General features: G+C 49.4%; 1 protein-coding gene across 4 annotated transcripts in view; it reads left to right on the forward strand.

Annotated features, from left to right (window-relative positions):
* The window catches only part of SMC4 (structural maintenance of chromosomes 4), a 46,134-nt gene extending 25,423 nt beyond the window's left edge, over positions 1 to 20,711 (forward strand). For all 4 annotated transcript variants that reach the window (XM_068164287.1, XM_068164289.1, XM_068164291.1 and 1 more), the window contains 16 exons: positions 1,749 to 1,899; positions 2,702 to 2,866; positions 4,015 to 4,248; positions 6,448 to 6,633; positions 7,980 to 8,141; positions 9,149 to 9,374; positions 9,960 to 10,039; positions 10,618 to 10,770; positions 10,916 to 11,042; positions 12,126 to 12,315; positions 13,775 to 13,919; positions 15,165 to 15,338; positions 15,643 to 15,825; positions 17,276 to 17,508; positions 19,412 to 19,595; positions 20,395 to 20,711. In XM_068164287.1, the coding sequence (XP_068020388.1) occupies positions 1,749 to 1,899; positions 2,702 to 2,866; positions 4,015 to 4,248; positions 6,448 to 6,633; positions 7,980 to 8,141; positions 9,149 to 9,374; positions 9,960 to 10,039; positions 10,618 to 10,770; positions 10,916 to 11,042; positions 12,126 to 12,315; positions 13,775 to 13,919; positions 15,165 to 15,338; positions 15,643 to 15,825; positions 17,276 to 17,508; positions 19,412 to 19,595; positions 20,395 to 20,577 (2,776 nt within the window). In that variant the 3' untranslated portion in view covers positions 20,578 to 20,711. The remainder of the gene's footprint in view (positions 1 to 1,748; positions 1,900 to 2,701; positions 2,867 to 4,014; positions 4,249 to 6,447; positions 6,634 to 7,979; positions 8,142 to 9,148; positions 9,375 to 9,959; positions 10,040 to 10,617; positions 10,771 to 10,915; positions 11,043 to 12,125; positions 12,316 to 13,774; positions 13,920 to 15,164; positions 15,339 to 15,642; positions 15,826 to 17,275; positions 17,509 to 19,411; positions 19,596 to 20,394) is intronic.
* The last annotated feature ends 1,790 nt before the right edge of the window (positions 20,712 to 22,501 follow it).

A 22,501-nucleotide genomic window follows, 5' to 3' on the forward strand; every position in this document is an offset into this window, starting at 1 on the left:
AACACCCCCAGGGAGGAGGACTCCACAGACCCCCTGGGCAGCCTGTGCCAGAGTCTGACCACCTTCACAATGAACAACTTCTTCCTCAGCTCCACTCTAACCCTGCTCTGCCTCAGCTTCAAACCATTCCCCCTTGGCCTGGCTCAGACACCCTCAGCAAAAGTCCCACTGCAGCACAGGCTCACAGGATGTTAGGGGTTGGAAGGGACCTCCAAAGATCTTCGAGTCCAACCCCCCTGCCAGAGCAGGACCAGAGAATCCAGCACAGGTCACACAGAAACACATCCAGACAGGGCTGGAAAGGCTCCAGAGAAGGAGACTCCACAACCTCTCTGGGCAGCCTGCTCCAGGCCTCTGGGACCCTCACAGGGAAGAAGTTCCTCCTTATGTTGAGCTGGAACCTCCTGTGCTGCAGTTTCCATCCATTGCCTCTTGTCCTATCCCAGGGTGCAGATGAGCAGAGCCTGTCCCTGTCACTTCCTTCCTGACCCCCAGCCCTCAGATACTGATAGACATTGAGCAGATCCCTCTCAGTCTTCTCTTCAGACTGAACAGCCCCAGGGCTCTCAGCCTCTCCTCCCCAGGCAGTGCTGCAGTCCCTTCAGCATCCTTGGAGCCCTCCCTTGGACTCTCCAGCAGATCCCTGTCCCTCCTGAATTGGGCAGCCCAGACCTGGATGCAATATTGCAGGTGAGGTCTCAGCAGGGCAGAGCAGAGAGGGAGGAGAACCTCCCTGGCTGTGCTGGCCACACTCCTCTGAATGCAGCCCAGGACCCCCTTGGCCTTCTTGGCCCCCAGGGCACATTGCTGTCCCATGCAGAACTTGTTGTCCAGCAGCACTCCCAGCTCCTTCTCCTTGGGGCTGCTCTCCAGCAGATCCCCTCCCAGCCTGTCCTGCTGCAGTTTATTCTTCCTTCCCAGCTGCAGGACTCTGCACTCATCCTTCTTGACCCTCCTTAGGTTCCTCTGTGCCCAGCTCTCAGCCTGCCCAAGTCTCTGCATGGCCTCACAGCCTTCAGGTGTCTCAGCTAAGCCTCCCGGTTTGGTATCCTCAGCAAACCTGCTGAGCAGACTATCTCATTGAGGAAGATGTTGAACAGGACCCAGCACTGGTCCCTGGGGGACTCAGCTAGTTACAGCTCTCCAGCTGGACTTGGAATCATTGATCACCACTCTTTGGACTCTGCTGTAGGATCTCTTTAGGCATTGGAAGACAGCTCTAAGGTAGCCCCTTAGTCTTCTCCAGGCTGACCACCCACAAGTCCCTCAGCCTGTGCTCACAGCAGAGCTGTGATGCCCTTGGATCATCTCTGTGGCCTCCTCAGGGCCACAGCTCCTCCAGCAGGTCTGTGTCCTTTTTCTGGTGGGGACACCAAAACTGGAGGCAGGACTGGGGATGAGGTCTGAGCAGAGCCAAAGGGCAGAATCCCCTCTCTTGCCCTGCTGCCCACACTCCTCTGGCTGCAGCCTAGGATACCATTTGTATTCTGGGCTGCAAGAGCTTCTACCAAAGGAAAACCAGCCCATTTCTGGAGGTATCTTTAGTGTTGCTTTGTCAGTTGATCTTCTGATGCTACATCTGGGGGAGTATACTGTGAGTATAGTAAGCATTGAATGTTATCTTTCCACCACAACTAAGAAGTGTTGGTTTAAGTTCCCTGTGTTTGCTTATGAAACGAAGCTCTGCTGACTGCTTTGTATAGGGTGTGGAATCAATTTGTCTTCTTTTTTCCCCCCTTCCCTTTTAGGAAAATGAAAAAAATTCAACATTTCATAGAAGAAACTAAAGAAAAATTCACTCAGCTGGATTTACAGGATGTTAAAGTAAGGGAAAATCTGAAGCATGCCAAAACCAAAGCTAAAAAACTGGAGAAGCAACAACAAAAGGACAAAGAAAAGGTAGTGTTGACTGCAGCTGAAGTGGAATTGGGTGGTCTAGATGAGAACATCTTCTTGCAGCTGGGATAGAATTGCAGAGGGCACCAATTGTACTTTGTGCAACAAAGAGGAGGCAAAAAAAAAACTATATTTGGATTTTTTTTTGGTTTGTTTTTTGTAAAGCAGATATTTGATGCCATTGAAATGAGCTGGGGATTGTTTGCAAATCACTTGTTGAAGCAGGGCATTATTCTCTCTCATCTGATTATGGGGGACTGTGGCCAGCAGTATCAGGCTGTTTGCTGCCTGAAGGCAAAGCCAGAAGCTTTCCTGTTGCTTTCTAGCTCTGCTGAGAGCTCTCGTGGCTTGGGAAGCATCTTTTTCTGGTGTCTGTGGAGATCACAAGAGTGCTGAGTGTTCTCACAGCTGCTACCTTTTAAAAACATTCTGGTTTTTCCATTTCCTTTGTTAATTTAGCTAATTCAAGGGATACATTTGACCAAGTGGGTTGTTCCCAGCTGTTCTAGATCTTCAATCACTCTTTGGCCTTCTGGAAGTAGGTGTTTAAGAATGAAGTCTTCTTGTCATTTAAAGATTTGTCTTAGGCATAGAGCTGTGTTTGTTACTGCTGTGTCCTGCTTCCCTCTGGGTGGGTGTAGAACCAAACAAGCCTTGCAATAAGCTCCTGCTAGAGCCACAGTGGATCTTGTCATACAAACCCACATCAGCTTAGGTTTCCTTTGACTTGAAATGCAGGGTTGAAAAATAAGGCAAAAGCGGTTTGGTTTAGTGAGAGAGGAAGTTAAACCTTTTCCTTGTGTAGGTAGAAGAACTGAAATCTGTAACTTCTGTTAGTGAAAAAGCCATCAGCGAAGCAAACTCTAAGAAAGAGCTGCTTGAGAAGAACAAAGAGAAAGAAGAAGAAAAGCTGAAGGAGGTTTTGAGTAACCTTAAGGAAGAAACACGAGGGATTCAGAAGGAAAAAGAGGTTTGGACTGTTCTGCCTTAGCACATCTACTGTATTAACTGTTGTATAGCTGATGCACTTGGGAATGAAACCATCACAGCAGAGCTGTGATATTTTATGTGACAGGCACAGTTTCCTGTGTTGGTTCAGTGGGAAATTGATTCTGAATTTATCACCAGAGCTAAATCAATCTCAGTAAGTTGCCTGCTCTTAATAGTGCCATCAGTCTATCATTCATCTGTGTGTTACATAAATCTACACTCCTATTAACTGAGCACACTTGGAGCTTTATTTTTTCCCCCATCAAAATATTTAAGCCAGGGTATTGCTTAAATAAATAAACAGATTCTCAAAATCTGTGTTCTGAGGCCTTCACACAGCTGTGACCTGGCTTGGGATTCCTGGATGGCTACCCTAATGACACCTGGTTAGTGTTAGCTATTCAGTCACCAAACACATGGAGACTGGAAATTTATCCTGTGCATTTGGGGCATTCTTTTCTGAGCTTGAAGATGTGAAGGCTCCATCTGATCTGTAAGTAGGGCTCCTCTCAACTCTAAGCTGATAAAGCGGTTCAAAGCTTGCATGGATTATCTTAGCAATGCTGATCAATATCTAATGGGTAGGGGGCAAGAGGCTGGGGCCAGACTCTTGTCAGTGGTACCCAGTGACAGGACAAGAGCCAATGGGCACAAAGTGGAACCCAGGAGGCTCCACCTGAAGAGGAGGAGAAATTCCTTTGGTCTGAGTGTGTTGGAGGTCTGGAGCAGGCTGCCCAGAGAGGTTGTGGAGTCTCCTTGTGTGGAGAGCTTCCAACCCGCCCTGGGCACTGTGCTGCTGGGCAAGCTGCTGTGGGTGCCCTGCTGGAGCAGGGGCTTGGATTGGGTGAGCTCCAGAGGTCCTTTCCAGCCCCCACCATGCTGGGACTCGGTAAAATGTCTTGGGATAATGCCCTGATGCTCTTTGATTGTGAGTAAAGCCTGGGTTCATTTCTATATAGAATATGTTCATAGATTAAGCAGCACTTGTTCTTGAAGGGAAGTGTCTTCTACTGACAGGAGAGCCACTAAAGGAATGAGTCCATTTCCTTCATCCCTGCCCTGCAGTGTGACTGATGTAACAAATGCCACAGCTGTCTGCTTCGAGTTGGAACATTGTGCATTTTGCAGGGCAAAGAGGAAGAGCTGATGGAGCTCAGCAAATCAGTGAATGAAGCACGAGAAAACATGGACATTGCCCAGTCAGAGCTCGATATCTACCTCAGCCGTTACAATACTGCTGTGTCTAACCTCAACGAGGCAAAGGAGGCTCTGGCCACCACTTCAGAGACCCTGGAGAAGAGGAAAGCTGCTATCGAAGATTTCAACAATAGAATACCCCCAGCTGAACAGGAATTGAAGGAGGTGAGAGTACTGAACATGAGCCTGCAGTGTGCCCAGGTGGCCAGGAGGGCCAAGGGCATCCTGGCTTGCATCAGGAAGAGTGTGGCCAGCAGGAGCAGGGAGGTCATTCTGCCTCTGTACACAGCACTGGTTAGGCCACACCTTGAGTCCTGTGTCCAGCTCTGGGCCCCTCAGTTTAGGAAGGAGGTTGACTTGCTGGAACATGTCCAGAGAAGGGCAAAAAAGCTGGGGAGGGGTCTGGAGCACAGCCCTATGAGGAGAGGCTGAGGGAGCTGGGGTTGCTTAGCCTGGAGAGGAGGAGACTCAGGGGTGACCTCCTTGCTCTCTCCACCTCCCTGAAGGGAGGTTGTAGACAGGCAGAGGTTGGTCTCTTCTCCCAGGCAGCCAGCAGCAGAACAAGAGGACACAGTCTCAAGCTGTGCCAGGGGAGGTTCAGGCTGGAGGTTAGGAAGAAGTTCTACACAGACAGAGTGATTGCCCGCTGGGATGTGCTGCCCAGGGAGGTGGTGGAGTCACCATCCCTGGAGGTGTTCAGGAGGAGACTTGATAGGGTGCTTGGTGCCATGGGTTAGTTGATTAGGTGGTGTTGGGTGATAGGTTGGACTCGATGATCTTGAAGGTCTCTTCCAACCTGGCCTGGTCTGGTCTATTCTATTCTATTCTAATTTGTTTGAATCATAATACAGTGTTACAGCACATAAACCAGCATTCCTCTCTTCCTTTGAGCAGCAGTTCTGGATGAAAGAAACAAACCCCAGAAAAGTAACATTTCAAACCTATATTGTAACACTCAGTTAACCAGTGGAGTCAGAATTGGGTTTCAAACTTACTTTGGGTTAAGCAAATGCTAGCATTAAGCACTGAAATGAAATCCTGCATATCCCTGCAAGGGAATGAAATACTACAATGAGACGCTGAAAAAAAGTAAATGGCTGTTTCAGAGCTGCCTTTGAATTGCATGTGATGCCACATCCAGCTGGCAGCCAGTTACTAGTGGTGTCCTCCAGGGATCAGTGCTGGGCCCCATCCTGTTCATTGTCTCTACTGATGGATCTGGATGAGGGATTGAGTCCATCCTCAGTAAGTTTGCAGATGACACCAAGCTGGGGGCAGGAGTTGATCTGTTAGAGGGTAGGAGAGCTCTGCAGAGAGACCTTGCCAGGCTGGGCAGATGGGCAGAGTCCAAGGGCAGGAGATTGAACACATCCAAGTGCCAGGTTCTACACTTTGGCCACAACAACCCCAGGCAGTGCTACAGGCCTGGGGTCAGAGTGGCTGGAGAGCAGCCAGGCAGAAAGGGACCTGGGGGTACTGGTTGATAGTAGGCTGAACATGAGCCTGCAGTGTGCCCAGGTGACCAAGAAGGCCAAGGGCATCCTGGCCTGCATCAGAAAGAGTGGCCAGCAGGAGCAGGGAGGTCATTGTGCCCTGTGCTCAGCACTGCTGAGGCCACACCTTGAGTCCTGTGTCCAGTTCTGGGCTCCTCAGGTTAGGAAAGATGTTGAGCTGCTGGAAGGCGTCCAGAGAAGGGCAAGAAAGCTGGGGAGGGGTCTGGAGCACAGCCCTGTGAGGAGAGGCTGAGGGAGCTGGGGTTGCTTAGCCTGGAGAAGAGGAGGCTCAGGGGAGACCTTCTTGCTCTCTGCAACTCCCTGAAGGGAGGTTGTAGCCAGGTGGGGGTTGGTCTCTTCTCCCAGACAGCCAGCATCAGAACAAGAGGACACAGTCTCAAGCTGCACCAGTGGAGGTTTAGGCTGGATGTTAGGAAGAAATTCTTCCAAGCATGAAAGATTGGCCACTGGGATGGGCTGCCCAGGGAGGTGGTGGAGTAGTCACCCCAGAAGTGTTTAAAAAGAGCGTGGATGAGGCCCATGGTGCCATGGTTTAGCTGATTAGATATTGTTGGGTGACAGGTTGGATTCTATGATCTCGAAGGTCTTTTCCAACCTGGTTTAATTCTGTTCTATTTGAATAACCCCAAAGGAGAACAATCCCTTTCCCTGCTCCTAAGCCTGGTTGATGCATTCATAAGCTGCCACTCTTGTATGAAAGCAGCACTAACAGCCAAAGCGTATCCCAACGCCAACCATTCTTCTCTTGAAGGTTTGCTGCTCCCACCTGTCAGTGCCTGGTTTTGTTGCCTAGCCAGTCATGAATGTGAAACTTCTGAGGCTAAGATAATGTCTCTCTTCTGACTGCTAGAAAAAGAAGGAGCTTGAGGAGCTGAGCACAGAAGAATCAGAAGCCAGGACACTTTTTCAAGAGCTGCATGAAAAAGTAGAGGAGTCCAAATCTTCTTTCACACAAAGTCAGACTCGAGGGAAGGTGCTGGAGGCTCTGCTTCAGCAGAAGAGAGCTGGGAAATTACCTGGAATCTATGGAAGACTGGTAAATTTTAAAAGGGTCTTGAACTGCCTGGTGACAGGCTGGTGTGGCTGTAACTGAGAGGTACAATTCCTCATTTCTCAGCTGCTAGGAATTTGGAGATCAGAGCTGCAGTGTTTTTTTGGTGGGGGGTTTACTGCTTCAAAATCTATAATATTTAGTCATCTCTTTCTGTGTCCTCTCATTTTACTTACATCCCTGTCAAACCAAGAGGAGCCCTATTGTTGCTTCAGAAGAGCATGGACAGCTCTCTCATAGCCAAACACTCTTAGCAGCTCTTTCCAAGCAGCCCTGATTTCATGTTCCAAAAGTTTGCAGCTGCGGTAGAGTTCTTCACTGCTCTTGTTTTCCCACTGCCACCAGACAGTGCATTCATACCCTGACATGAATATCACAGGAAAGTGCTATTTCTGTAGCCTGCAGTTCTACCTTTTTGGTTTGGTTTGTTTTCCCCACCTGCTTGTCCAAGGAGAAGTAGCTCAGCTTCAGGAAGACAACTTCATTTAGCATATAGATTTATTAAACAGGGATCCAGTTCAGCCAGCAGCCAACCACTGCCTAGTACAGCTGGTGTCTATTTTGTCTCACACTCTGTTATCACTTGCACAGACAGGAGTGTGAGGTTAATCTGTTCTTGGACAACTTGTTGTGGGCTGCTTTTATCTGCAGATGCAGCAGAATGTTTCAGAGATGAATACCCATGTCTCAGCTCAGGACAGCAGGCAGGAGGGGCTGACTCACTGGGTCCTGTCCAGCTGGCTGATGGTAGAACCCCACACTTCTCATACATTTTACAGACACTTTTTGTCCTATTTGTTCTAATGCCAAGACAAAACTAAGAGTGCAGCACAGGGCTAAGAAGGTGATTGGGGTCTGAAGTATCTCTCTTGAGAGGAGAGGCTGAGAGATCTGGGGCCATTTATCCTGGAGAAAAGCAGCCTGAGAGGAGGTCTGATCAGTGCTCAGCAAGAGCTAAAGGGTGGGGGGCCAGGGGATGGGGCCTGACTCTTGTCAGTGGTGCCCAGGGACAGGGCATGGGGAAGTGGGCACAAACTGGAACCCAGGAGATTCCATCTGAAGAGGAGGAGAAACTCCTTTGGTGTGAGGGTGCTGGGGGCCTGGAGCAGGCTGCCCAGAGAGGTTGTGGAGTCTCCTTGTGTGGAGAGCTTCCAACCCCCCCTGGGCACTGTGCTGCTGGGCAAGCTGCTGTGGCTGCCCTGTATTAGCAGGGGGGTTGGACTGGATGATCCCCAGAAGTCCCTTCCCACCCTCACCATGCCTGGATTCTGTGAAAGCATGGATGCTGAGCTGATCTCTGCACTTCTGCTTCCCTCTCAACACTCAATCAGGGAGACCTGGGAGCCATCGATGAGATGTACGACGTTGCCATCTCCTCCTCCTGCGGTGCCCTGGACCACATCGTGGTTGATACAATCGACACTGCACAGGACTGTGTGACTTTCCTAAAGGACAGTGGGATTGGAATTGCCACCTTTATTGCCCTGGACAAAGTAGGTTCCTTGCCCTTAGCAAAACATGATGTGCACAGTGTTAATGCTGTATCTGTGTGAACAGGCATAGATGCAGGTTTGTTACTTAGGAATCTATTGTGCTGTATATGTTTTAATTGAGGGTAGAACTAAACTACAGAGCTTTTTAATAGTCTGTTGGTACCTTAGAGTGTTCTCCCAGAAAGATCATTCTGGTAGCTTACGTGGGGTTCAGTAATCATGGAATTTCAGACTGCTTTGGGTTAGAAGTGACTTTAAAGGTCTTCCATTTCCAAGCCCCCTGCCACAGGTAGGGACACCTCTTATCAGACCAGCTTGCTCAAGGCTGCATCCACCCTGGCTTTCAACACTTCCAGGCTTGGAGCCTCTATAACTTCTCTGGACAAACCTGTTCCAGTTTCTCACCACTCTGATGGGGAAGAATTTCCTCTTAATTTCTAATCTAAATCCAGCTTCTTCCAATTTGAAGCCATCACCCCTCATCCTGTCACTTGTCAAAAGTACCTCTTCGGCTCTCCCCTTCAGATCCTGGAAGGCTGCTCTAAAGTCTCCCTGGAGACTTCTCTTGTCCAAGCTGGACAACATCAACTCTCAGCCTGTCTCCATAGGAGAGGTGCTCCAGACCTTGGATCACCTTCATGGCCTGCTCTGTCCCTGCTCTAACAAGCCCATGTCCATACTATTTATCCACGGAGAATTAGAAAGCTTTTTAGCTACCTATGCCTGCACAACACAAGCTTATCACAGCTTTCATGTTTTTATATCTAGGGGCTTTTTAACAAATGACCAATCTTAATAATCCCAAATAATCTTACAAGTATGTAAGCATGCAGTGAGTTATCAGCAAGTCTTTAATGAGACTGGGAGCAGAGATCCCCAAGAACACTTAATTAAAGCAAATGCAGTTGTACTGCAAAGCCTTACTGTACCTTAGAGTGATGAAAGCACATCATTTATCCTGAGGAATCACTCCTTTACTGAATGATTATCTTGGTTTTGTGATGCAGATGGATGTATGGGAGAAAAGCACTCCGGCCATCTCCACTCCTGAGAACATCCCTCGGCTCTTTGACCTGGTGCAAGTGAAGGACTCCAGAGTCCGCCTGGCGTTTTACTTTGCCCTGCAGGACACTCTGGTAGCCACGGACCTGGATCAAGCTACCAGAGTGGCATTCCAAACAGAGAAGAGATGGAGGGTGGTGACACTGAAAGGAGAAGTCATTGAACAGTCAGGTACTGCAGCACACACTTGCAGGTAGATTTTGAGCACTGTGTGGGTGATCTCGAGGCACAATTGTCTCACTGACTTGATCAGTTCTGGGCCCCTCAATTTAAGGAGGATATTGAGACACTTGAATGTGTTCAGAGAAGGGCAGTGAGGTTGGTGAGAGGTCTGGAGCACAGCCCTGTGAGGAGAGGGTGAAGGAGCTGGGTTTGTTTAGCCTGGAGAAGAGGAGGCTCAGGGGAGACCTTCTTGCTCTCTCCAACTCCCTGAAGGGAGATTGTAGCCAGGTGGGGGTTGGTCTCTTCTCCCAGGCAGGCAGCAGCAGAACAAGAGGACACAGTCTCAAGCTGTGCCAGGGGAAGTTTAGGCTGGTGGCGAGGAGAAAGTTCTTCCCAGAAAGAGTAATTGGCCATTGGAATGTGCTGCCCAGGGAGGTGGTGGAGTCCCCATCCCTGGAGGTGTTCAAGAAGGGATTGGATGTGGCACTTGGAGCCATGGTTTAGTCATGAGGAGGTGTTGGGTGATAGGTTGGACTTGATGATCTCTGAGGTCTTTTCCAACATTGTTGATTCTGTGATCTCCTTTTGCCTTAGGGACAATGACTGGTGGTGGAGATAAAGTAATGAAGGGCAGAATTGGTTCCTCAGTCGTCATGGATGTTTCAGAAGAGGAGGTTAGTACACCTGCTTAATTAAACCTGGGATTTCATCCAAGTTCCTTATGTTTGGGCAGTTCATACACACATGTGCTCTGTCTTTTTAACTCAGCAGGAGTAGCTAACCTGTGGTGCAAGACACACAAATGATGGTTTAAAGTTCACAAGGTCAGCAGAGCTTACACTGCCCTCAGGTGCACTTGTTCACAGCCCAGCTCTCACATGCCTGTAACAAAGTCCTCTTCTTAACTGTACTGAAAAATGCTTCTGGTGGGTTTTTTTGGGTTCTGCCTTCATGCTCTGAGTTGAGCATTTCAAGCTTCACCTAGTTTTAGTTCCTTAAACCAGTTCTCCATTATGAGCTGCTTTGATGAGGATTCTTCACCATCCTTTTTCTTATGCTTGCTCCTCATTTTTCACTATTCTAACAGACGTTCTCAGCTCTGCTCTATCCTCCTGCTGCAGGGAAGTGGAGTTTTTACTCTACTTTCCTCCTGTGTTATAAGAGATCACAGACTGTAAAAGACAGGACCGAGATCTTGCTTGGTTTTGTGCTGGTGACAGAAGGCAAGTGGTTGTCTCTCATTTTTGTGTAGGTCAAAAAAATGGAGTCTGAGCTACAGGAGGCATCTGAAAGAGTAGCACAGACAGAACAAAAGAAACTGCAAGTGGAAGAAGCTATAAATAAACTGCACCGAGAGGTTCGGGAAATGAAGAACACTTGGGAAAAGTACACAGCAAGTATCCCGGTGAGCAAGGGGGGGACTGAGGCCATCTCTGGCTTCCCTATGGGTGTGCAGGGTGGGGGATGACTTAAGGACTCAACACAACTCTTGCTAGAGTCCAGGATCTTTCTGAAGTGCAGGATTCTAACAGGGTCGGTGTTTTCTGTAGAATTTATCTGAACAAGAAGTTCATCTGAAAGCCCACGTGGTGGACCTTGAGGCTAAAGTGGCTGCTGCTGTTCCAGACCAAAGCAAACAGAAGGAACTGGAAAAAAAACATGCTACTTATAAAAAAGGTACTTTCTGTGGAGAGGGGATGCTAGCTTAAAGTGCTGCATGTTCTTTTACCAACAGAGGAGTGAATGGTTAGAGCTTTGTGTTAGAGCGTTGTTCTTTGGGATGGCCACTGCAGTGCAACTGAGTCTTAGTCTGGGACACATTTTGGTCTGTGAGGGAGTTGAAAGGTGCTTCTAGAGAGTGAAACCCCTTCCTTTGCAGTTGCTCAAGTTCATGTTTCAGTCCACTTGAACATTCCTTTGAGGGTTTTCTTGCTCATGTGGTGAGATTTTTATGGCTGTATCACTCACAGATTCGTAGGGAAACTTGGGTTAATTAGGGGTGAAAATTATTAATGTGGAGGTCATGGTACTAAAGTCAAGTGAAGGCTCTTGCTGTACTCTGCCCATCAAATGAGCACCCTCTGTTTTGTTCTGGGCAAGAAATGCAAAGGAGTAGTCAGTTTCTTCGGGGAAATCACAGACTTCCAGCATGGTGAGGCTGAAATGGACCTCTGGAGATCATCCAGTTCAGTCCCCTCCAAAAGCAGGGCACCCACAGCAGCTTGCCCAGCAGCACAGTACCCAGGAGGGGCTGGAATCTCTCAGACAAGGAGACTCCACAAGCTCTCTGGCCAGCCTGCTCCAGGCCTCCAGCACCCTCACAGCAGAGTATTTTCTCCTCCTGTTCATGTGGAACCTCCTGGGTTCCCCTTTGTGCCCATTGCTTCTTGTCCTGTCCCTGGGCACTACTGACAAGAGTCTGGCCCCAGCCTCTTGCTCTTCAGATATTTGCAATTTAACCCCTTTGAGCATGTTTTCATTAAATAAGTGCAAAGAAAGACCTCCTGATGTCCTATCTCATTACTCTCTATACATTAAGTAATCCAATTAAAATTGGTGGTGTGGTGATGTGACAGCACCAGGGAGATGTGGGTGTGAGAAAAGCCCGCACATTTTTCTCACTCTCAAGATGGATGTTTTGTACACTTCTCAGCACAGTGGTACAGCAGAGCTTTGGATCTCTGGAAGCTTGGTGTACTGCAGCAGCCCAGAGTTGTGGGCACAGCATCATGACCTTAACTGCATTTTGTTCCTGGACAGACTACGAGTGCCTTGCTGAGAAAGCTGGGAAGTTGGAGCACGAAGTCAAACGGTTACGGAACCTCATCATGGATATCAATAATTCCAAACTGAAGGCACAGCAGGACAAACTGGATAAGGTCAACAAAGAAATAGATGAATGCAGTTTGGCTGTCACTAAAGCCCAGGTGGCAATCAAGAGTGCAGACAGGTACAGCAGACATCATCTGCTCTGTGGCTGTCATTGTATGTTCGTGAGATGGGGGTTTGGGAACTGCTGGACACTTCCATGAGGTGGGATTTGTCCATCCAGAGGAGATGGCTTTCAGCTCTTCAGGGCTAGAGCAAATCTCAGAGGGTGAAGGAGATCATCATCTCTAAACTGATTTAACTGAAACTAGTTCTTAATTAAGAACCATAAGCTTTGTCTCCAGGTGAGACACTGGAACAGCTTGCCCAGGGAGGTTGTGGATGCCCCCTCTCTGGAGGTGTTCAAGGCCAGGCTGGATGAGGCCTTGAGCAACCTGGGCTGGTGGGAGGTGTCCCTGCCTATGGCAGGGGGTTAGAACTGGGTGGTCCTTGAGGTCCCATCCACCCAGACCATTCTATGATTCTAATTAGTGCACTTACACAAGCAGAGACCTGAGTGAAAGCTGAACAAGGGGAGGCAGTTGAGCTGTCAGACAGCTGGATCTGCTGGCACGAATGCTTGCAGGGCATCTTGTCTTGAGTGGCCTCCATAGCTGCAAACCCCCTGACCACAACATCCTAATTTTCAGCTGCATGCTCTGTGTGTGTCAGGAGGTGAAGGGAAATAAAATGGGGTTGGTTTCCAGTGGGCAGGTTAAAAGTCACATTTCATTTTGCTGCTCTCACTAAATTGCAGTAATGCAGGGTAAAGACTCAAGGTAGCACTTAGCTGCCATGCAGTGGAGCAGTCCACATCTGAAGAGACTAATTTTAATACAAGGCATGTCAGGAAATAAAAGGGGATCTGGTTTTGTATGTTAGCTTCACAATGCAGACTGAGTACTGAGAACAAGGTAAAAACTGTCTGAAAGAACAGGTGAGTTTGTTCAGTGAGGCCTGGCTGCTCTGTGCCTGAGGAAGGCAATGTTGTTCTGCTCTAATCTCAGGAGCATGGGAGCTGGGGTTGTTCAGCCTGGAGAAGCAGAGACTGAGGGGAGAGCTGCTGGCTCTCTGCAACTCCCTGAAAGGAGACTGGAGCCAGGTGGGGGTTGGTCTCTTTTCCCTAGTGACAGGGGCTTTGAGGTCCCTTGCAACCCCTAGCATTCTGTGATTCCGTGATTGTGTGAGTGCTCTGAGCAACCTGCCGTAGCTGAAGATGTCCTTTCTCACTGCAGAGGTGTGGACTAGATGATCTTTAAAGGGCGCCTTCCAACCAAAACCATTCTATGACAGGATGAGTGGAAATGGCCTCAAGTTGCTCCAGGGAGGCCTTAGGTTGGACATTAGAAGAAACTTCTCCCCTGAAGGGGTTCTCAAAGACTGGAACAGACTGCCCTGGGAGGTGGTTGAATCTCCATCCCTGGAGGGGTTTCATAGCCATGTGGATGGGACATGGTTCAACGCCAGCCTTGGTAGTGATGGGACTTGACCCTGGAGGTCTTCTGCAACTTAAAGGATTCTGTGATTTTGGTCCCCTGCAGAAACCTGAAAAGAGTTGAAGAATCCATTCTTCGCGTGCAGAAGGAGATTGAAGAGAACGCAGAAGAGATTAAGAGGTTGACTGAAGAGTTGAATACGCTAGAAGAGAAAGCCACTGAGGTTCTGAGCGAGCGCAAGCAAGCTGAAGTGAGTGTTCTTTCAGTTCCCTCTGGTCCTCAGCAAGCTTGTGGGCTGTGAAAGAAACCTGCCAGCTTACATTATAGTTCTTGTGCCAGTCACCTGCTCTAGAGACATTCCAGACCTGCCTGGACATTGTGATCCTGGGCAGCCTGTTCTGGGTGCCTCTGCTTTAGATGATCTCCAGAGGTCCCTTCTCACCTCCACTATGCTGGAATTCTGTGAATCAAAGTTGACCTTAAACACAGATGCTGGGGGAAAAGCAGCAGACTAAACCAGTCCTAATAAGCATTCTGGTCTTCAGGGAGAGCTGGGATGATAAGTTCTAGCATTATTGGAGTTTATCTTTTATTGGCTTAAAACATGCATAAAAACAGATCTGTTTTTCCACTTGTGTGCTGCTTCAGTGTCCCATCTGGATTTATGTAGGAGAGAGAGAGAGAGAAAACAACCAGGACAGCTGAAATTCTTCCAAAACAAAGCTGTTTGACTGAGACTTTTTCTCTACAACTGCCTCTGAGCTAAAACCATCCCTGTGTAGGACTGGTTTGATCCAGCTCTGGGGTGAAAATATCAACTGCAGCATATTGCAGTCATTCTAGAAGTCAGGGAGCCAGTTCATACAAATGCACCAGTATGTGTTGGCATCAATGTGTGGGGTTGAGGAGAATTGTGTGTGAATTGTAGAATGGCTTCAGTTGGAAGGGACCTTAAAGATCATGGAGTGATAGAATCATTAAGGTTGGAATAGACCTCTAAGATCAAGTCCAGCTCTCTGCCAAACACCTCCATGACCACTAAGCCATGTCCTAAAGTGCCACATCTACCCATTTTATTTAAACACCTCCAGGGATGGGGACTCCACCACCTCCCTGGTCACCCTGCTCCAATGCCTGACCACTCTCGTAGCAAAGAAATTCCTCATCTCCAACCTGGTGCAGCTTCAGGCCATTTCTTCTTGTCCTGTAATTAGTTATTTGGGAGGGGAGGCCAACACCAGCCTCACTCCAACTTCTCTTCAGGCAGCTATAGAGAGTAATAAGGTTTCTTCTCAGCCTCTTGTTCAGGCTACTTCCAACCTCCTGCCCTGGGCAGGGACACCTCCCACAAGACCAGGTTGCTCATCCAGCCTGGTCTTAAACACTTCCAGGGAGGAGGAATAGTGGAGTGAAAACGGAATGAAAACAAACCCCCAAGATGAGTAAAGTCTCAGTCAGCTGGTTAATGACCTGGTTGTTTGCTGTTCCTGCTCAGGAAGCGTTGCCAGAGATCAAGGAGGAACATCAGGGCCTGCTCCAGGACATCAGAGTCATTCGGGAGGGTGAGCATGCACTTCAGACAGAAGCTCTTAATATCAAGATGAAGGTTGAAAAAGTGGACAGCAACATCTCTGCACACCAGTCAAAGCTAAAGTACTGGCAAACAGAGGTGAGGGTGTTGGTGAGCTCCTGCAGCTTCAGTTTAAGATCTCAGACTGACAATACCTTAAAATAGAGCTGGAAAATGGGTAATCTGGGGGGAGGCTGAGGTTCAGCTCACAGTTTGGTGTTTATGCTAGAAAACCCCAAGGTTTTAGCAACAGGATAATAGGATGAAGGGATGTTTGTTGTATGCTACATCCTAGTAAAGGAAGTTAACAGATGGAAGCTTCTTGCTAATACAGGAAGTGCTGATTTTAGAAGCACCTTCCTGTGATCTCTGAAGATGTTGAGTAACTGGGTTTGAATTTTAGGTCTCCAGTTTATCACTGCACTCCATAGAAAATACACCAGCAGAAGAACTCCCAGTGCTGAGTCAAGAAGAGCTGGAGGCTATCACGGACCCCAAAGGCATCATTAATCAGATAGCTCTGCTGGAAGCCCAGTGTGAACAAATGAAGCCCAACCTGGGGGCTATTGCAGAATTCAAGAAGAAGGTAAGCTTAGTTCCTGCCCTGTGCTGCAGGGCTTCATCTTCTTCCTGCTCATCATTAGGTGGACAGCATGCTTGTGTTCCACTGCTTCCATCTGCACAGGGTTCATGGCACTGCTGCTGCAGCATGCAGCTCGCCTTCCAGATGGGCCTTCTGCTTCAGCTGACTGCTCAAATAGATCCTGCACTTGAAGTGCATGAGAAACGATTTCTTTGTAGACCCACTGAATCCTTTAGGCTGGAAGAGAGGTCATTGAGTCCAGCCATTAACCCAGCACTGCCAGCTCACCACTAAACCGTGTCCTTCAGCACAGCTTTGAAACCCCTCCATGGATGGGGGCTCTACCACTGCCTTGGGTAGCCTGGACCAGGGCTTGACAACCCTTTGGGGAAAGAAATTGTTCCTCATGTCCAACCTAAACCTCTCCTGGTGCAACTTGAGGCTGTTTTCTCATCCTGTCACTTGTTCTTTTCGGGGAGAGACCAACCCCCACCTGGCTCCAGCCTCCTTTCAGGAAGTTGGAGGGACCAAGGTCTCCCCTCAGCCTCCTCCAGACTGAACAACTCCAGTTCCCTCAGCTGCTCCTCACCAGCCCGGTTCTATAGACCCTTCATTGCCCTTCTCTGGACCTGCTCCAGCCCTCAGTGTCCTTCTTGGCATGAGGGACCCAAAACTGAACCCAGGATTCAAGCAGTGCCCTGTCCAGGGGGACAATCCCTGCCCTACTCCTGCTGGCCACACCATTGCTGATCCAAGCCAGGATGCTGGTGGCCTTCTTAGCTACCTAGAGACGCTGGCTCATCTTAAGCCACTGTTGACTAACACTCCTGGATCCTTTTCCACCAGGCACTTTTCAGCCACTGTCCTAAGCCTGGAGCATTGTATGGGGAGACAAAAGAAACATCTCTCTGGGCACACCAGGATGAAGTGGTCCTGTTCTTCTTCAGTTCCCTTCTGCTGGAAGCTGAAATAGAACCTTTCAGCGTTCCCTCTCTCCTCTGTAGGCTCTGCTGTTGCTAGATCCTGTTGCTTTTGCTACCTGCTCCTTAGTCAGGCGTGAAGGTTGTATCTAGGAGCTCAGGTACACCTTTATCTGATACCATCCATGGTAGGTGAAGACAACTTTCTCCTCTGAGGGCTGGTTTCTTTAGCCAGCTACTCCTGACAGTCTAGACAGATAGACAATAAGTTGAGGGCTTTTTTTTTTGCCTCCTCACAATGCTCATCTTGGACCATTCAAGAGATGAAATCTGGTTTTATTTTCACACAGGGTTTCCATCAGCAGCGTGGAGATGAGATAAAAGAGACGGTCTGGGTTTGTTCTTTTGTTTCAGGGCTGTCAACCATTCTGGGAAAAATGAATTTTTCAGCTGGTGGGGAGAAATGGTTTAAAATCTGGGGAGTCAAATGGAAACAGCTGCTCTAACTGTACTTTTGTGGGTTTGCTCTACAGGAAGAGCTGTACTTGAAACGTGTGGCTGAGCTGGACGACATCACCAACGAGAGAGACAAGTTCAGACAAGCTTTTGAAGACCTCCGGAAACAAAGGCTGAACGAATTCATGGCAGGGTTTAACGTCATCACCAACAAGCTGAAGGAGAACTACCAGATGCTCACGTTGGGAGGAGATGCTGAGCTGGAGCTTGTGGACAGTCTGGATCCCTTCTCTGAGGGAGTCGTATTCAGGTTTGTCTGGAGACTTTGTGGTATTGTGCAATCCCCGGTTGTTGTGCTCTTTGCAGCCTGCTTTTAAGCTTGCTTAGTCTGCAGCTAACCAGGACAGTTCCCTCTGGGCAAGTATCATAGAATCATAGAATTGTTAGGGTTAGAAGGGACCTCAAGGATCAGCCAGTTCCAACCCCACTGCCATGGGCAGGGACACCTCACACTACAGCAGGTTGCTCACAGCCACAGCCAGCCTGGCTGCAAACACCTCCAGGCAGGAGGCTTCCACCACCTCCCTGGGCAACCTGTGCCAGGCTCTCACCATCCTCATGGCCAACAACTTCTTCCTCACAGCCAATCTCAATCTCCCCACTTCTAGTTCTGCTCCATCCCCCCCAGTCCTATTCCTCCCTGACACCCTCACAAGTCCCTCCCCAGCTTTCTTGGAGCCCCCTGCAGATCCTGGAAGGCCACCAGAAGGTCTCCTGGGAGCCTTCTCCTCTCCAGCCTGCACAACCCCAACTCTCTCAGTCTGTCTCCAGAGCAGAGCAGCTCCAGCCCTCTGCTCCTCCTTGTGGCCTTTCTCTGGACACCTTCCAGCCCCTTCAGATCCTTCCTGTAATAGAGGCTCCAGAATTGGACAAGTAGCTTTATGATGGCACTCAGAGAGTGGGGGTCAATGGCGGGATGTCTGAGTGGGGACAAGAGCTGTTCCTCAGAGGTGGGAACTGGGACCAGTGCTGTCTAACATCTTTGTTGGTGACATGAACAAGTGGGATGGAGGCACCCTCAGCAGGCTTGTTGATGACACCAAACTGTATGGTGCAGTTTATGAGCTGGAAGGAAGGGATACATCCAGGGGGGCCGGGACAGGCTGGAGATGTGGGCCATTGCCAACCTCATCAGGTTCCACAAAGCCAAGGACAAGGTCCTGCACCTAGGTTGGGGCAATCCAAATCACAAATCCAGGCTGAGTGGAGTTTATATGAAGATCAGCCCCATGGAGAAAGACTTGGGGGCGCTAGGGGGTACAAAGTTAGACATTAGCAGTGTGGGCAGCAGGGGCAGGGAGGGGATTCTGCCCATCTGATGTGCTCTGCTTGAGACACCCCCCCCCCACAGCTCTGGGGCAGCTCTGGAGTCTCAGCAAAGCTGAGACATGGAACTGTTAGAGGAAGAAATTATTCCCCAGGAGGGCAATGAGGCACTGCAACAGGTTGCCCACAGAAGCTGTGGAGGCTCCAAGCCTGGAGATGTTCAAGGCCTCATCTGACCTGGCCTTGAACAACCTGGTCTAGCAGGAGGTGTCCCTGCCCATGGCAGGGGGTTGGAACTAGATGATCTTTAAGGTTCCTTCCAACCCAACCAGTCTATGATTCAAACAGAAGTTCTCAAACTTGTTGCATCTACAGCAGTAGATTGCAGGTATTGGCATGATGCTGACAGAAGCCACAGATGTTTAGCATCAAGACTGATTTCCCCTGGAACAATGAGTAACTTTAAAGTCCTTTCTCAGAGGTTTCTTCATTCCCAAATCATTTCATTCTGCATAGGGAATTGTGTCACATTGTGAACTGGAAATTGTCCTGTCACAACTGATCCTAAGAGCAAATTAATCACTGAAGAGTAGAGTAGCATGTCTGACAGATAATGAAAGAGCAGCTGTGAGGTGGTGTGGTTCCTGCAGAGAACAGCCCAGGGCTAGCTCGAGTTGAGGCAGGCACCAGCTGGCCGTGGAGCTGTGTGTGGACCTAGGGGGCTCCTTGGTGACCAGAAATCTGTTCACATCTTTCCTCTGCGGAGCACTAAGTGCAGCAGGCAGCTCAGCCCATGAATTCCCTCCTGGATTTTTATGTCATGGTGAAAAGCAGGTCCCATTTCCATGCCAGCCAGAAGTAAGTGACAGACTCTTGGTTCGTTTCAGCGTTCGGCCTCCCAAGAAAAGCTGGAAGAAGATCTTTAACCTGTCGGGAGGAGAGAAGACTCTGAGCTCCCTGGCTCTGGTCTTTGCTCTTCATCACTACAAGCCAACACCACTTTACTTCATGGATGAGATCGATGCAGCTCTTGACTTCAAAAATGTCTCCATTGTAGCATTTTACATCTATGTAAGTACTGAGTGCTAGCTTGGACTAGATTTGTAGATTTGTTTGGTATTTTCTTCTCTGCCAGAAATACCAAAGGACTGAGGAAAAGACCTCTAAGACTGTCAACCCAACACCACCATGGCCATTAAACCATGTCCCCAGGTGCCATGGCCACACTTTTCCTGGACACCTCCAGGGATAGGCACACCACCACCTCCCTGGGCAGTCTGTTCCAATTCCTGATCACTCTTGCAGCAAAGAAATTTTTCCTCATCTCCAACTTAAAACTCCCCTGGTTTGAGGCCATTTCCTCTCATCCAGACACAGTGATGACCAGATTTAACAGGCTGGCATGATGGAGGAAGAGATGGAGGCCATTTACTAAGCAGAGGGTCAGAAGGGTGCTCAGAGTGTTGCTTTCTGTCTGGTTTTGATCTGTTTCTTTATGCAATCATAGAATGGCTTGGGTTGGAGGGGACCCTGGAGATCATCCACTCCAACCCCCCTGCCATGGGCAGGGACACCTCCCACTAGCGCAGGCTGCTCAAGCTCATCCAGCCTGGCCTTCAACACCCTGAGGGAGGTGTTGAACAGCCTCCCTGGGTAGACCCTGTGCCAGAGTCTCATCACCCTCACAATGAACAACTTCTTCCTCAGCTCCACTCTAACCCTGCTCTGCCTCAGCTTCAAACCATTCCCCCTTGGCCTGGCTCAGACACCCTCAGCAGAAGTCCCTCTGCCGGGACAGGGACCCCCAAGGCCATGCCAGAGCCGAGCTTTCCGCAGCACCCTGGGCTGACACAACCACCTTGTGTTGCAGGAGCAGACCAAGAACGCCCAGTTCATCATCATCTCGCTGCGCAACAACATGTTTGAGATGGCAGACAGGCTCATTGGCATCTACAAGACCCACAACACCACCAAGAGCGTGGCCATCAACCCCAAAGCTGTCGGAGCCAAAAAGCTGCCGCAACCTGCTGCTCCGGAGCTCTGCCTGGAATAGGGTGAAGTCACCTCCCCTCCCCCTCACTGCTGGGGGTGGTCATGTATATAGTGTAGTACTGCAGACTTCTCTTCGAGTTGGAGGGGAGCTTTTTCATAAAGTTCTGTCAATAAAGTTTTTCTTTACAGGCTGGAGCCATTTTAATTCTATGAACTGAGCTAAAGAAAGCTCTTCCTCTGCCTCTCTACCATTCCCTGAGCAGCCTTTCTGCCAGACTTTGGGTTCTGCATTCAGCTTGCAGTGCCTGCTTTTTACTCTCTGTACCCAAGCCAGCAAATTGCTTGCAAACACCCTCAGAATGTCCTGTCACACTCCCCTTTCCAGTAAGCAGTCTGCACACACAGCATCCCCATGTGTAGTGTAAGGCTGTTGTAATGCTGCACGGCCTGGCCATCAGATGTTTGTCACCATTTTGTGATGAGTTGGGTTAGTTTAGGAAGCTGCCTTTCAGTCATTTCCCTCTCTTCCCACAGAGGACAGCTCCTCCTCCTCTCAGACTGCAGCCCCTAGCTGCCCTAGAGGCTTATTAACACAACAATCATCAGCTGGCTCCTGCCATCATCTCAAAGGGCTAAATCTGCTCCCAGGACAGAAGTTCAGGTCAGTGCCCTCTACCCTGTGCCTGTCACTCAGGTCTGCTTTGAATCTGAGGGGTCTTGTACTTTCAAGCCCAGGCAGGACCAGGCACACTTGCACCAGTGCAACACACAGTCTCCTTGTACTCCTCCTCAGGGGGAAAACCTCACCACCCCAAAAAGCTCCATTGCTGCCCTGCTGCTGAGTTAAGGCAGCCAGGGTTAGGACAGCTGAGGCCAGCCCTGCTGGCTCACCCTGCTTTGTGCTCTCAGCCCTTCATTTCCCTCTCTGGTCCTTTTCATACCAAGAACTCTAAACAAAGCCTGGGGTGGCTTCTCCAGCTCTTGTTGCCACCCCGAGGCAGTCAGTTAACACATCCAGCTCAGCCTTGGCCCCAACCCAGCCAGAGCCTCACCCTGGCTTAGGGCACAGCCAGCAAAGTGGAGCTGATGGGGAAATGTGGCTGAGTGGGCTGTAAGTAGAGAGTGAGGCGTTAAACCTTCAGTGTACATCAAATGCAGATCAGTGCAAATCACTGTGCGTGGCCTGAGGTGCTGTGTGCAGTGCCTCACTGGCAGGGTGGTGCTGTTATATATAGACTGTTTGCAGCAACCTCAGCCCAGCAACAGGCACAAGGAGGAGCCTGGATGAGAAGAAACAGGCTGCAAAACTCTCCTGCTGCAGATGAACACAGGTTTGGTTTTCCCACCCCAAGGTGAAGCTAGAAAAATCTTCAGGCTAAATGTCCAGGCCCCATCAGCCAAAGACAAGGGGGAGCTGTACAGGAGAGGGACAACCACCACTCAGCTGGAGAGGCAGAGGACACTGCAACAGTGTAGGTGACACTTCTGAGCTTGCACCAAGGCTGGCTCATGGGATTTTTGCAGCAGTGCAGGAGCAGCTGCAGGGCAGGATAACCCCTTGGGAATAATGAGCTGGGGAAGGCAAACCATTTCCTTTTCACCTGCAGGAGCCATTCCTGACAGTGATCCTCTGTAACCTCAGCATCTCAGCACCTTGGCCACCTCAGAGCTTCAACTTTTTCCCTCCTGGGCCTCAACAAGCTCCTTTTCAGACAGACTTCCCCTCTGGAAAGAGAAAAATCTAGAAAGAATGCTTGCAGTGCTGAAACATGGGTTCAGAAGAGGACAGCTGAAAAGATGAGGAAGAAGCCCCCACCCTGGGTCTGGAGGGTGCAGATCCCTCTCACAATCCCAGCATGGTGAGATTGGAAAGGACCCCTGGAGATCATCCAGTCCAACCCCCCTGCTCAAGCAGGGCACCCACAGCGGCTGGGCCAGCAGCACATTGCAGAGAACCTTCCTAAAGTCACTGCAAGAAAGTGAGG

Source organism: Melanerpes formicivorus, unplaced genomic scaffold, assembly GCF_026170545.1.
Source record: "Melanerpes formicivorus ecotype bairdi unplaced genomic scaffold, bMelFor1.0.p_v2 SCAF_78, whole genome shotgun sequence".
Taxonomy (NCBI): domain Eukaryota; kingdom Metazoa; phylum Chordata; class Aves; order Piciformes; family Picidae; genus Melanerpes; species Melanerpes formicivorus.